Source organism: Musca domestica, unplaced genomic scaffold, assembly GCF_030504385.1.
Source record: "Musca domestica strain aabys unplaced genomic scaffold, Musca_domestica.polishedcontigs.V.1.1 9, whole genome shotgun sequence".
Classification (NCBI taxonomy): domain Eukaryota; kingdom Metazoa; phylum Arthropoda; class Insecta; order Diptera; family Muscidae; genus Musca; species Musca domestica.
Window position 1 is genome coordinate 8,157,032 of NW_026712435.1, and position 15,518 is coordinate 8,172,549.

Here is a 15,518-nt window from a genome sequence, read left to right on the forward strand (position 1 = left end):
GTATAAGTCCACGTTTTCATGTAGCCCCCATATAACGGTACCTCCCGTTATTCGGTATTTTGATGATTTTAGCGACATTATTTAAAGGAATCGTTCCAAATTTGGTGTTTGAAGTTCGTAATACATACTGCAGCATAAAAAAGAAAATGGGCCATGTAGGTCCCCGCCTTCGTATAGCCACCATATACCGTACCCCCCGATATTCGGTATTTTGATAATTTTAGCGGCATTATTTACCGGGATTGTTTTAAATTTCGCATGTGAAGTTCGTAATGGATACTTCAGCCCATCCCAGAAAATTGTCTGTGCAGGTCCACGTCATCGTATGGCCCCCATATAACGGTACCCCCTATATTCAGTATTTTGATGATTTTAGCTATATTTTAAACAGATTTTTCTTCAAGTTTCGCATTTAAATATTGTAATAACTTATGACAAAAGTTGACTATGCAGGTCCACGTCGTCGTATAGCCATTCGGCATTTTTAAGATTTTAACAGATTTTTTTTTTGAAAATTGCCAAATTTGTACCAAATGGTGGAGGGTATTAAAAGTTCGGCCCGGCCGAACTTACAGTTTTTTTACTTGTTGATTTGTACTGTTTGCGTAGATGAGTGGAAACAAAAACAAAACTCAAATGTACTCTGCTGGATGACGCAGCATTGGAAACGAAACAGTGCAAAATTCATTGCAAATGTTTGCAAACGTTTCCCTGTATTTGAACTCATTGCAAATAAAGAAAAAACTAAGTCAAATTCTTGCTTTTTGTCCATTTATTATTCATTCATTGTAAAAAATTGCAAAAAAAAAAAAAAACAAAATTTAGAATTACAACTCTAAATATAACAGCCATCATTTCGCACACAAACGTTTGCAAACGTTTCCCAGCGATTTGTTCGCAATCGATATAGTTCGGCAACTCACAGCCGAAGTACATTAAGGCGATCGTATTATTTGTGTACTTCTGACATTAAAAAGTTTGCTGTTTTGTTTTGTATAGAGTACAAAACGATTGAAAAAAATTAAAATTTTTGACTTCGTGTGAGCGGTACGTTATTTGTTTCGTTTGTTTTCGTTCGCTGGTTCCAAAAAAGGGCCGATTTGTAATGAGTATTTTAGCTGGGATTTGCTGTTTCAGGGTCTTTTATATAACCTCATTACGGTTTTCCAACCTAGGCAAACTTAATTGGACTTCAGTGTTTGTTATATTTGTGATGAAATGCCGTGGAAAATTCGTGGAAAATTTTGTGAACATTAAATTAAATATTCTTTGTTTATAATTACTAAAAAAGCGAAGCATCACTTCTATTATTGGTGAATAATGAATATTTTGTTTGTATTTATTTTCGTAATTGGTCTAATGTCTGGATCATTTCATTAACACCTCTCTCCATGTACATACACACATTAATACCACGCAGGTACATACATGGGTACATATGTACTTTCCTACACACACACACACTTTGAAATGTTTAAATACAACAAACATCATTCGCATTTGTTCTAATAAATTTCTCTTGTATTTTTGTATTTTACAGCCAAAGATATTAACGAACCATCAGCGCCAGCGGATTCGGATGGGCGGTGTGTGAGCATATTGAAGCGAAAAAAGTATTTGATCGCCGGTGCCTGCGCAATGATAACCTTGATCGTACTGGCCATTGTCTTTGGGATCGAGGTGTCGGCGGAGAACAAAAGTAAGCTTGTACCCGGAAATAGCGAAGAATCGAGAAAGAATATTCCAATCAATTCAACCATAGGTATTCGTTCAATCTCTATCCATTCGAAACACTTGCATTTTGCATTTCCTATCACAGAACAAAAGTTCATGACACAATTATCAACCTACACACAGACATACAAATCCTTCGATAAGAAAATCGCGGTTAAACCATATTGTGTGATTGTTTTGGTCGGATAAATTATCTAATTTAAATTATATTTAATTCGGTCAAGATAAATCAATTTTCTATAATAATTATGATATTTTAGAAAGGAAAATGTTGCAAGTCTTGGTAACCTGGTAAACAATTATTAGAACACAGGTAAAAAATTAAAAAATACGTCCGACTCTTGTGCTCGTTAAAATAGAGATCAAAATACTTACAAGAGGTGCTACAGATCTACGTCGGCAGTATATTATTTGCATACCATAAATCTTTTAATACGGCTATTATTTGTCTCATTGAAATAACGGTATTATCAGGTCATTTGAAGTAGATCTAGCCATGTTCATCCGACTTCCACTTCAACAAATCACAATTTTTTATAAAACAAGTAAAAACAAAATACCCTCCACTATTTGTTTAAAAATAAAGAATATTTCTATTATAAGGATTGTTGTCTATTGCGAGTCTTTAATACCGAATTTGAAACAGTTCCCTGAAAAAATTTGGCTAGGATCATCAAAATACCAAATATCAGTGGATGCCGTCATATGAAGGCTCTTTGAACTACAATTACCAATTTTTAGACAAATTCTTTAAAAAATCTGGCTAAAATACTGAATATCCGGAGGTCCAGAAATACGGGGGCTATACGTGGACCGATATATATTATTTTCAATACCAACAATTTCAGACATAATACAAACTATTGTGCCGACTAATATGGGCTCTATCTTCATATCAACAGACGAAGAACAGCCCTTAATCGAGTTTGAAGCTAATGCTGATCATGAATATATATACTTTATGTGAGATAAAAAAAGTTACAACAAAGTCAAACGCCATAATTTTTACATTTTTTTATAATTTTATTGAATGAAAGCAAAAATGTCGGAAATAACATCAAAGTTTAGAATACGTTTAGATTTGTTCGAATTGCTCACCTTCGACACGAATTATGGCCTACAAACGGTCAAAGAAACCGTCACACGCTGCTCAAATGTTGCTCTGCGGTATTTTGGCCCATTCCCGGCGAAGCGCTTACTTGAGGTGACCGACGCTTTGGTATTTTTTAGTGCCAACCTTGCCTTCCAAAATACTCCAGACACAATAGTCCAGCGGATTGGTCTCCGGAGATTTTGTTGGCCATTGTGCGCTGGAAATGAAGCGAGGAACCTCATTGTGTATCCATTCTTGTGTGTCGCGTGCTGAGTGCGATGGTGCTGAGACCTGTGGGATTGCCGAAGGTCTGCGGTTAAAATGTTTTTAGTGCCCAAGGCTTTAATACACCCTCCATTCGGCATTTTCAGCTGACCTCTTTGGCAAGTAATCACGATCATGTTGTTTGTTTACAAACTGCTGGACAACGAATATTTTCTCATCGAAGAAAACCAAATTCGTCAGTTCACCACTTTCGGCCTAGCGAAGCAACTCTTTAGCTCTTGAGAAAATGTCAAAGACTGACAATAGCTTAACTGTCAAAATTGTATGCATGCCTGGTTTTCTCCAATCTCAAAACATAATCGATTCTCTCATTCTCATTCCAATATTTCTACAAACACAAGATATGTTGTGAAAATTGGATTAAGCGGACTACTCCTTCTGGTACCTGGTGGTAATTCGCACATTACAATATTTGTACTAACATTAGATTATTCTACAGGTTCACCTGGTCTTTATGGTCTTTCGAAACGACAGATTAAAACCAGTAACGAAAGTCTTAAAGTCGGGCGGGGCCGACTTTATGATACCCTACACCACTTTTCTAATTTAGTAGAGCTCCGCATAACACTTAAAAGTTTGTATGGGAGAATTCAATCATACACGCTATGATTATAATTATAATTTAAAGTTCAAATGACTAAATATGCCGAAGCATTTGTATCTTTTAAATTCGGACTTGTATTACCCATTAGGTGCAAAAATAATTTGAAATCAGATAAAGATATATATGGGAGCTAAATCCAAATCTGAACCGATCTCGATAAAATTTGGCAAAGATATTTCTGTGATGTATTTGATATATTTCGCTGAATATCGTTGTTACGGAGTGAATATTACGCCTGTGGGTAACAAATATAACAAATCGGATGAACAGTATATATGGGAGCTATAGCTATATCTGAACCGATCTTCACCAAATTTGACATAATAGCTTCTAGACTCAATTCGGTCGTAAGTGCCAAATTCCATCCCATTTGTACAAATATTAGACGTTTGGTGCACAATAAAAGGGAAATCGGACGAAGTTATATATGGGAGCTATATCCAAACCTGAACCGATCTCGATATAACTTTGCAAATACATTTCTGAGCTGTATTTGATAAATTTCCCCAAATATTGTTGTTACAGAGTGCATATTACGGCTGCGGAGGTCAAAAATAACAAATCGGATGAACAATATATATGGGAGCTATAGCTATATCTGAACCGATTTCGATCAATTTTGACATACTTATTTTCAGGCCTAATTTGGTTGTATGTGCAAAATTCCATACTATTCGGGCTGATATTACACGTTTGGTGCACAATAAAAGGCAAATCGAGCGAAGATATATATGGGAGCTATATCTAAATTCTTACCGATTATCTCCAATTTCAATAGGGTTCGTCCTTGGGCCAAACAAATGTTGTTTGGAAAATTTCATCTCAATCAGATAATAAATGCGACCTGCATTTTGTTCACAAGAATACATGGACAGACGGACAGATGGACTGACATGCATAAATCAACTCAGAAAGTGATTCTATGGAGATCCTCAAAAGTAACTATGGGTCTATTTCGCTTCCTTCTCCATGTTACTAACAAATGCACAAAGACATAATACCCTTACCAAATATATGGGGCGTGAAGTACTTGTTACTTGTCTATAGTTTGAATTATGACTTATTTGTCTTTCTCGATTGCCAACATGCTCGGCAAGGACTTTCATGGTATTGGAAACATTAAAAAATGCCGAAAGTGGCTTTAAAACTTAAAGAAATTTATGAAGAAAATTAGACCAGTAAGAAAGGAGATTCGGTCCCCTTAAAGTTGAATCGCTAAATTATATCAAAAGCAAAAGCACCATCAAGACGATATATCTACCGAGGGTATCCAAATATGTTAATGTAAATTGAGATCTGTGGTAAAATATTAATATTTGGCTAGTCAAGATCCTCGGAGGGCAATATTACCATTTTTCGAATTTTTTTACAACTCACATAATTTTGTGATACAAGGTACTATCTTTGTACATGTGTTTGTAACAGGCAAATAGAGACAAGATAGCTCCAGTATATTTATTTATTTATTTATTTTTTATTTATTTTCACTTTTTAAGTCGATTCATGCATGTCCATTCTTCCGTCTGCCCATGTATTTTTGACCAATTGCGATGATATTGTTTTGCTTAGTCCAGAGACGAAGTTTATTGAAATTGTCTCAGATATAGCTATATTTATATAGCTCCCATATATTTGTTTTATTCAATTTGATATTTTATACTCCCATGTGTAATGTACGGTGCAAGATACAGATATCCACATCGGTTCAGATTTGAATATAGCTCCTACATATGTTCCCCCAAGTAGGTTGAAGTTTGAGGTTAGATCAAATGCCAAGTTTGTGGCAAATCGGTTGGTTTATATCACGCTCTCTATAGCAAAGATATTCGTCAAGTTTATTTCCAATTTAAACTGCCTTAAAGCTGTAACGCGCACGATTTACCTCCCATAAATTTGAAATATATTTTTTTTGTTACGTGAAGCTCTACTGCGGGTATCATATAAATGGCCCCAACCGACTTTTATATTTTCTTTACGGGTTTAGGTCAAGTTAGAAATGTGAATGTCGTTGCCATTCATTACCGGCGGCCATTCCATTTAAATAGACGAACAAAATGTTGCAACGTATGTATGTGAAGTGGTGTGGGACACCACATGCCACTTGCTTTTGTACTTGTTTTTTTAATATAATATAATTAATAATAGTACAGACCTCACCACCGCCGTGAGTATCAGATGTAATCGGTCGATCCGCTAAGTTTACATTTTGTTTAAAAAATAATAATAATTTATATTTAGTGTTTTTTTTTTTTTAACGGATTTTCAAGTGTTTAACGTTTTCGCAAAATAAAAAGTGACAATTCTAAAAATACTTTCAAGTCCTTACAAAGAGATCAAATGAATCCTAAGGATTAAGTTGAATGGAATGTATGGACATACTTGGCAAAAGTTGGTTGCCAATGGTCGGTTTCAAACTATTTTCCAACTAGCCAATGCTATAGTATGTCCTTAGCCGATAACTGTACACAACATTCCAAAACTCACATACACACATTGTATTGTAGATACAACTTCGGGCGTCTTTGGCGGAACATACGAAGATGACGGCTGTGTCGAAGGACAGTTGTGTCTGGTGGATCGCGGCACTTGGAGAGCTCACCCGCAAAAAAACAAATTGGATCCACAAACGCTGCCACTGCAGCGGGTAGTAATTGCTCATACGGCTTCAGAACCATGCAACTCGCTGGTAAGTCTCAGTACTTTTTTCGGAAAGCAATTGTCGTAAGCAATCGTTTGTGTTATCCCCATTTTCAGGCAACATGCAGCGAACGAGTTCGGGTCATCCAGGAGTACCACATGAACTCGTTTGAATGGGACGATATCGGTTACAATTTTCTTGTGAGCAGCGATGGGCGCATATATGTGGGCCGTGGCTGGGACGATGTTGGTGCCGTAGTGAAAGGCTTCAATACCAACAGTGTTGGAATTGCTTTCATCGGCACCTATGTGAAAACAAAACCCACTGAAGCCCAGCTGAAAGCCTGCCTCCTGTTGTTGGAAGAAGGTGTCCGCCTCAAGAAATTAAAACCCGATTATATTCTAAACGGAGCCCGTCAATTGTCGGCTACAGAAAGTCCTGGCGATGCTCTTTATAGAATAATTCAAACATGGCCACATTGGACCTCCAAAATCTATTTGTAAAGATATTCGTATAAATCTGTATATGTGCGTAGGTCGTTTTGTATATTTAAAAATAATAATAACAATATCTCAGTGTATGTATTTGATTAAGGGTAATGATAAAAAGTATGTATTAGTAAAAATATGTGTGTATGCTTGCTAAACAAATAACATAATAAATTTGTATTCTTTAAGTTTATTTAAAAATATATATGTATTTTTATTTCTATGTATAAACTAGCTGAAACCTGTCGCTACGCCGTTTTCATATTTTATACGCTTCCAAAATTTTATATAAGAATATTGTGTGGTTTTCAAATAAAAATAAAATAAATTCAAAAATTTAAAAGACCTATTTATTGCAATGCTCCTTCAGGAATACTGAAAAACAAATCGCTTGGTCTAGTGACATGTGAACATGCCTCGCAAAACTGACCAGGAAATAAAGCTGGAACATGCCAAATTTGGTCCTCATACATTTCACGGCAAGTTCTGCGCGTTCACATAATCACCGACAATTATTGATATTGTTTTCAGTATCAAGAAACACACAATCTACGTATTATTCAATACATTTTGTTAATCTACAGAAGTCGGAGGGAAATGTTATATATTTCGTGGCTGGACCAACTTTTATTTTTTTAATTTCCTAGACCCATCATTTGTTTAGAAATTTCTTTGGATTTTAGGCATGCATTTTATTTATCTTCTGGTGTTGATTCAAGAATAACGAGCAGCGTTTGACGAAAATCTCCAGCTAATAAAACTAATGCTCCACCTCCAAATAGTGTTGAGTCCTTTCTTAAATCTTGCAAGGAACGATGTAGAGATTCCAAGAACTATTTGTGGACCATTATACACTCATCCCAAATTATAATTTTGCATGATTTCTTAGTGTTACATGTAAATGTGCGAAATCGGCCGCAAATTCATATAGGAGCTATATCCAGATCTGAACCGATTTCAATATGATTTGACAAGTTCATTTGTAAACCAAGTTCCGTCACTCATACCAAATTTCATTGAAATTGGAGATAGATAGCATGTTTGATGCATCAAATACATGAAATCGGTCGGTTTTTTGAGGGTACTTCCGATTCTGATGCTATATTTCCAATTCCAAGTGAAATTTCAAAATTTATATAGCCTATGTTACTTTCAGACGATGCTGCAGAATATTTGGAAATTTTCAGGAAAATCTGGTTACCAATTTTTGAGTTCATCAATTACAAACAAACAAACAGTCAAAATTACAAACATTTTCCTCTTTTATAGATATAGAAGATATATATACAGGGTGAGATGAAAAAAATTGCAACCAACTTCAGACTGCTGTCAACCGCCCGACAGCTGTTAAAATTATTCCAGTGACAGCTCATTATATTGTTTACAAGCGTACAAAAGCATTTTGGTGAGAATTTTCCAGAAATAAATTTATTGAATTCCATTCAAGCGTGATTTCTTTATATTTGGCTGGAAAACCACAAGTGACTATCGTTAGAGCACTCCAGCATTTAAATGTGAATTAAATCTCTTCTGTCTCGCACCATCGCTTTGGTGTTGACAATAGATACAATCTTCTCTGATACTTAACTATATACACAGGTCCCCGTCTTCGAACGGAACCTCCCTTTATTCGGCATTTTGATGATCATAGCCACATTTTTTAACGGGATGTTTCTAAAGTTGGTACTTGAACCTGTCTGTATAGCATCCGCTTTCGGTGTTTTAATAATTTTATTCGCATTTTCCAATGGAATTTCTGTACAAGTTCGGCCTGGCTGAACTTAACTGTTTTTTACTTGTTTTATTTGAATTGTGAAAATTTCAATGTCGCTGGGAAATTTTTCCCATGGATGCCTCCAAAATTACCGAGTTTGCTGAGCCTTCTAATGAAGCCAACATTAAAACAATTATTTGGTTCGAAAATGCCCCTAGTATCAACATTCCCGAAAAACTATATTGAACGACATATAGCATCTATACTATCACCATCCCCAACTAGTTAACATCCCCATTTCATACAGTTTTAAGCTATCTATGATCACGTATTCATTTTCGACTCATTCATATCAGGACTGTTTTATGTTTGTTCTACATATATTATAATAATAATATTTATTTGCCGATATCAAGAAATGATTATTGAATATTTTCTAGCTCTGGATAATGTGGGCGGTGGAAATGTCTTACGGATAGTGGCACGCGACGGATGGTTAGCTCAGCCTCCAATAAATGATTTGGTTCCACTGGATCCGCCTGTTGAACGAGTCATTGTAATCCATACTCGGACTTCAAATTGCGAAACTCAGGTATGTCGAGAAATTGAATTTCAAAGCTTATTTCCGCATTTAAAAACAAAACACCTTCTTCTTTGAATTTTCAGGCGGCCTGTACATTCACGGTGCGCTACACTCAGACGTTCAACATCGAGTCCCAGCAACAGGATGATATCATTTACAATTTCCTAATTGGTGCAGATGGCAACGTTTACGAGGGTCGCGGTTGGGATTATCGTGGCTCCGTCATCCAGGGTTACAACGATGATAGCATAAGTCTGGCGTACATCGGGTCGTTTAAGAAACAAATGCCGTCGGAGAAACAGCTCAACGTAACCAGGTTATTGCTGGCCGAAGGTGTTCGCCTGGGCAAACTGTCGTCGGATTATAGAATAGTCGGAGCAAATAAATTGGACCCAACATCGACTGCAACATCTGCCGATGCATTGTATGAAAGTTTTAAAGACTGGCCACATTGGTCAGATCACTGATCAGAATAGTTTTAAATACCTAAAATAAGTTTAATGCCAATCGAATCATTGGAATACTGTCATTGGTTGTAATTCGTTATCATTTGTTGAGCTCTTGGTGAGCGTTGTCATTAGATAGTAAGGTACCTGAAAATTCCCATCCACATTGTATATATACAACGTTGTTCCATTTAGTAATATTGTTCTCAAAATTGTTATTATCATGCCTCCCCAGCAAAATTTACATTTGTATATTTTATAAATTATGACCCGATTTGTGCTGTGACCCGATTAGAAATTATCTTTAGATCTATTGGCGGAGGAATGACAAACTGATTCGGGTAATTTAAGTCTAAATTTTAATATTGTAATTTACTAGTCCCCCTAAACAAAATCAAAATTCAATAAGAAACGACTGCAATGGATATACATACATACACATTTAGAGAATAAAGTGAAAAATATATTTAAAAATCATAAAATTAAAAATTAACATATATTAATAAATTTTTCTAATTTCGAGTTACCCGTATTGTATTGGTAAACAATTTAATCGCAAGGTCAACATAGTTTGGAAATAAAACAATTAAAAAAGCTGTGAGTAAGCTGTATAACCATCACCATTTGGAACGAATTTGGCAATTTTCAAAAAAAAAGATAAAATAAAATCCGTTACAAATTCTGTTAAAATCTAAAAAATACTGAATGTATCCGTTATAGGGTTTATACGACGACGTGGACCTGCATAGGCGACTTTTGTCATTAGACATTACAATATTCAAATGCGAAACTTGAAATAAAAAAAAATTCGGTGAATAATGTAGCTAAAATCATCAATATATGGAGATTCTATTATATGGGGGCTATACCAAAATCTGGATCTGCACAGACAATTTTCTGTCATAGGCTGTAGTATCCATTTCGAACTTCAAATACCAAATTTTAAACAATTTCGGTGAGTAATGTCGCTAAAATCATCTACAAAATCACTACATGGCCCATTTTCAATACCAAAAGTCCTGCAGACATAATACACGATTGAGTAAAATTTTATCAATCTTCGGACGGACATCGCTAAATCGACATAGAATGCTGATCAAGAATATATATACTTTGTGGGGTCTAAAATGTATACTTCGAGGTGGTAGCAGTGCCCTACCTTGATTTCATCGTACCATGGGTATGATAAACACTTCCTGGATAATTATATGTTGTGCTTTAGAAGTGGCAATGGTTGCAATTGTTATTTATTGAGTGGTAAATGTTTTGTGGTTACAACTCTATTTTGTATTCCTTGCAAAATCACGCCTTTCTAACCGTTTATTCGGTATTTTCATGATTTTAGCGACGTTACATACCGAAATTGTTTCTATTTTCATATTGGAAGATCTTAATGCGCACTTTAACCTATGACAGTAAATTTTCTATGCAGATCCCACATTTAACGGTACCTCCCATTTTAAACGGTTTTATTTAGCTCACCCCGTTTGTTTTTATACCCTACAACACTATGTGTTGGGGGTATTATAAGTTTGATTGGGCCAAAAATTATGTAACACCACGAAATATTGATTTCCCACATAAGAAAGTATATCTGGATCTTCCTATCTCGCCGAGCTGAGTCGATCTAGCTATGTATGTCCGTCCGTCCGTCTGTCCATGTTAATTTGTAATCAAGCTACAGGTCGCAATTATAAATCGATCCTTACGAAATTGAAACTGGAGGTAGAGTTATGATCAGAATAGAACCCTATTGTTTTTGGAGATGATCGCACGATATTTAGGGGTTGAAATGGACAAAAACAGAAAAATTTCCTGATATTGAAGTTTTTTTATAGGCCGCAATTATGAACCAATCGACGCGAAAATTTACATGGAGTTAGAGTTTAGGAGTGGGCAGAAACCTACTAAGTTAGGCGGCCATCGGACAATAACTAGCGGGTAAAATAGACCCCAACTTTTATGTAAGAAAATAGGAAAATTTCCACTAAACCGCTAATATTTTCAAACCCAGCCAAATCACTCATACATTAAAAGAACAGTCTGACCAGTACAGTGATGCTAATAGCCAAGAAATCGAATGTATAGCAAAATAGGTACAATATATATGTAAAAGAATAGATCTTATTTATTCTGCTTATAAGTGAAGAACCGCTGGGTCGATTTTCACAATTCCCATTAATTCGAAATGGTCTCTTGCCAGAAACGCTTAAAATCTAGGAAATTCGCGGAAAAATATAGCAGTAGAAAAGTTAATAGCTTTTGTTCCAATTTTTTTTTCAATTTTTGTCATATTTTTTTTATCGCATGCGATTTTTTCAATTTGACTTCCAATTTTGAATTGTATTTTTTTTTTTTAATTTTTACACTCCGCAACACTATGTTTTGAGGGTATTATATGCATGTCGCAATTATCGTCCGATCCTCACGAAATTTTGTATGGCGGTAGGGTTAGGGTCAAAATTAAAGCCTATTGTTCTTAAGATGTACATTTAGGGGTTCAAATGGACTAAAAAATAAAAAAAAAAAAACAAGTAAGCAAAGGCTATAGTCGTGCGGGGCCGACCATGTGATACCTTACAACACTACAGCTTAGCATTGTTTTTTGTTAACAAAAACAAGTATTTATTTTTGAGTTCAGTGTTCCTTATAAATAAGTTCATATTGTATGAAAAGCGATAAAAATCGCGATTTTATATATTCGGTATTTTCATTTATAAACAATGCGAAAATGATATCGAAGCCTATCAATTAAAACTTATTTTAGTTTTATGAGATAATATTCAATAAATTTAGAAAAAATATTGGTAAACAACTATTCTAAGCCAGTAAGGAATGGTCAAAAGTCGGGGCCGACTATATGATGCCCTACACCACTATGCGTATTTAATAGAGCTCCCGAAAAAAATATTGGGAATTTATGTGAAGTAGATCATACCAACTATGAACATTATTTGAATGCGTATCATGGCTTTAGAGGAGTCATAATCTGGGAACTGTATCCAACCCTGAATCGATTTTCAATACATTTGACGGAGGCTTTTGTACTTTTAGACCAAATAACATTGCTGCATAGTGCATGATATTTTTTGAATTTTCTTCAGGAGCGTAAACAAACAAATCGCTCGGTCTGCCAACGCGTGAACATGTCATGTCAGGTACAGCTGATCATGAGAAAAGCGGGAAAACGCCAAATGCAGTCCCCATACACGAAGAGTTTATCCTTGCGATTTACTTATTGTCATAGCAAAATTCCAAGCGTACAGGTAACTGCACAAGATGGTCAGGGCATGATGTCTTTGTACATTAGTTTTGATGATCTGCATAGAATCACATTCTGAGTCGATTAATGCATGTCCGTCCGTCTGTCCATGTATTTTTGTAAACAAAGTACGGGTCGCATTTATTGAATCCGATCCAGATGCAATTTTGCACAAATCATTTGTTAGACCCAAGGACGAGCCCTACTGAAATTGGTGATAATCCGTCAATATTTAGATATAGCTCCCATATATATCTTCGTCCGATTTGCCTTTTATTGTGCACCTAACGCAGCCCAAATAATATGGAGTTTGTACCTACGACCAAATTAGGCTTGAAAATAAGTATGCCAAATCGAAAATCGGTTAATATATAGCTATAGCTCCCATGTATACTGTTCATCCGATTTGTTATTTTTGTCCTCCGCAGCAGTAATATGCCCCCTGTAACAACAATATTTGGGGTCATATATCATATATAGCTCAGAAATACCTTTGCCAATTTTTATCGAAATCGGTTCAGATTTGGATATAGCTCCCATATATATCTTCATCCAATTTGTCTTTTATTGTGCACCAAACGTGTAATATTGGCCCAAATGGAATGGAATTTGGCACTTACGATAAAATTGAGTCAAGAAACAAGTTTGTCAAATTTGGTAAAAATCGGTTCAGACATAGCTATAGCTCTCGTATATAATGTTCATACGATTTGTTATATGTGTTATCCACAGCCGTAGTATGCACTTCGAGACATGGACATTAGGGGAATATATCAACTACAGCTCAGAATAACCCTTGCCAAAAATTTATCGAGATCGGTTCAGATTTGAATATAGCTCCATATATATCTTTATCCGATTTCAAGTTGACTGTGCACGAATTTGGTCTTCAAATTATAACTATAATCATACTTGGTATGATTTAATTCTCGCAAACTCACCATAAAAACTTTTATTTGTTATGTGAAGCTCTACTAAATATGCAAAGTGGCGTAGGGTATCATAAAGTCGGCCCCTCCCGACTTTAAGCCTTTCTTTATTGATTTAAAGTTTAAATTCTGTTGATATTAGAGACATTATAGGTAGTAATACAACTGAACCAACATACAGGGTGAGATAAAAAACTGCAACAAAGTCAAACGCCATAATTTCTATTTTTTTTTTTAATTTTATTGAATGTCGGAAGTAGCATCAAATTTTAGAATAAGTTTAGATTTGTTCGAATTGGTCACCTTCGGCACGAATTATGGCCTCGAATGTTGCTCTGCGGTATTTTGGCCCATTCCAGCGAAGCAATTGCTTGAGGTGATCGACACTTTGGTATTTTTTAGTGCCAACCTTGCTTTCCAAAATAGTCCAGACACAACAGTCCAACGGATTGGTATCCGGAGAGTTTGGTGGATATTGTGCGCTGGAAATGATAATATTCGGCATTTATTCCTCTTTGGCAATAAACACGATCATTTTGTTTGTTTCTCATCGGAGAAAACCAAATTCGACAGTTCACCACTTTTGGCCAAGCGAATCAACTCTTTAGCTCTTTTGAGTCTATTTTCTTTCTGTTCTTGCACTTTTTTGGATTTCAATGGCTTTGCCCCGAGCTCATTTTTCAATATTTGCCGAATGGAATATTGCGATATGTTCAGCTCACGAGCCATTTTTCGGCCACTGCGACGCGGGTTTCGGTCAAGTTGTTTCTTTACTTTTCGAACCATTTCTGCTGATGTTGCTGTTTTCTTCCGCCCAATTCCTTGACGTCGGGCTACGCTACCAGTATCACGGTAACGAGCGATGGTACGGGACACAAAAGATTTATTCACATTTAAATGCTGGAGTACTCTTACGATAGCCACTTGGGGTTTTCGAGCCAAATACAAAGAAATAAACACTATCACGCTTGAATTCTGTCACGAATAACTTTTTTTTCTAAAAAATTCTTACCAAAATGCTTTTGTACGCTTATAAACAATATATTCAGCTGTCACTGGAATAATTTTAACAGCTGTCGGACGAGTGGCTTAGAAATGGCAGTAGTCTGAAGTTTGTTGCAGTTTTTTATCTCACCCTGTAATGTGAGGGAAGTAACCAATATAGTCCAAATGTGGCACGTCGCAATATTTATACCATATTTATTTAGGTCCTCTGGGTATTTCCTGCACAGGCTACCGCGAATCAAAGATTTTTAAAATTAATTATTTTTGTAAATTGTCGATACAGCAAACGGTCATACTGCCTAAGGGGATTGTTTCCACTTTGGAAGCGGACATAATCCCATAATTGCAATGGGGATTATGTTCGGACACGACACCTCCAAAACCAACTAACGCAATTACTTATAAAAAATAAACAAATCTTCTTTTTGGAAACATATAACACTTTTGACAGTAGGGCAATAGGTGAAATGAGCTTTTACTCCCAGACGAGAATATTAAATGAACAGAAATAAATATTTGATTGTCTGGGTAGCAATTGCTTGTCTGCCTTAAACAAAAGTTCTGTGAACTTGAGCCCGTGTCGACCTGAGCCATATTTTTATCGATACAAAGACAATTTACAATAAAAGTTCTGGTACAATGTCATGCCATAAATTGTGAAATAATTGGAAAAAAATTGAAATTTATGATTTTTTTGATTGCGTAAAGTAACATCCCAGGAAACCAAATGTCGGATA

The 15,518-nt window shown here is 35.7% G+C and overlaps 1 protein-coding gene across 6 annotated transcripts in view; it reads left to right on the top strand.

Moving 5' to 3' along the window:
* The window catches only part of LOC101897511 (peptidoglycan-recognition protein LC), a 40,451-nt gene extending 30,344 nt beyond the window's left edge, over nt 1–10,107 (top strand). For 3 of the 6 annotated variants that reach the window (XM_059131855.1, XM_059131853.1, XM_059131854.1), the window contains exons 3-5: nt 1,541–1,762; nt 6,221–6,402; nt 6,471–7,023. In XM_059131855.1, coding sequence (XP_058987838.1) covers nt 1,541–1,762; nt 6,221–6,402; nt 6,471–6,857 — 791 coding nt within the window. In that variant the 3' untranslated portion in view covers nt 6,858–7,023. Of the gene's footprint in view, nt 1–1,540; nt 1,763–6,220; nt 6,403–6,470; nt 7,024–8,996; nt 9,149–9,222 lie in introns of those variants that run through there. The other 3 variants (XM_059131856.1, XM_059131858.1, XM_059131857.1) reach the window with 3 other exon arrangements.
* Nucleotides 10,108–15,518: the final 5,411 nt, after the last annotated feature.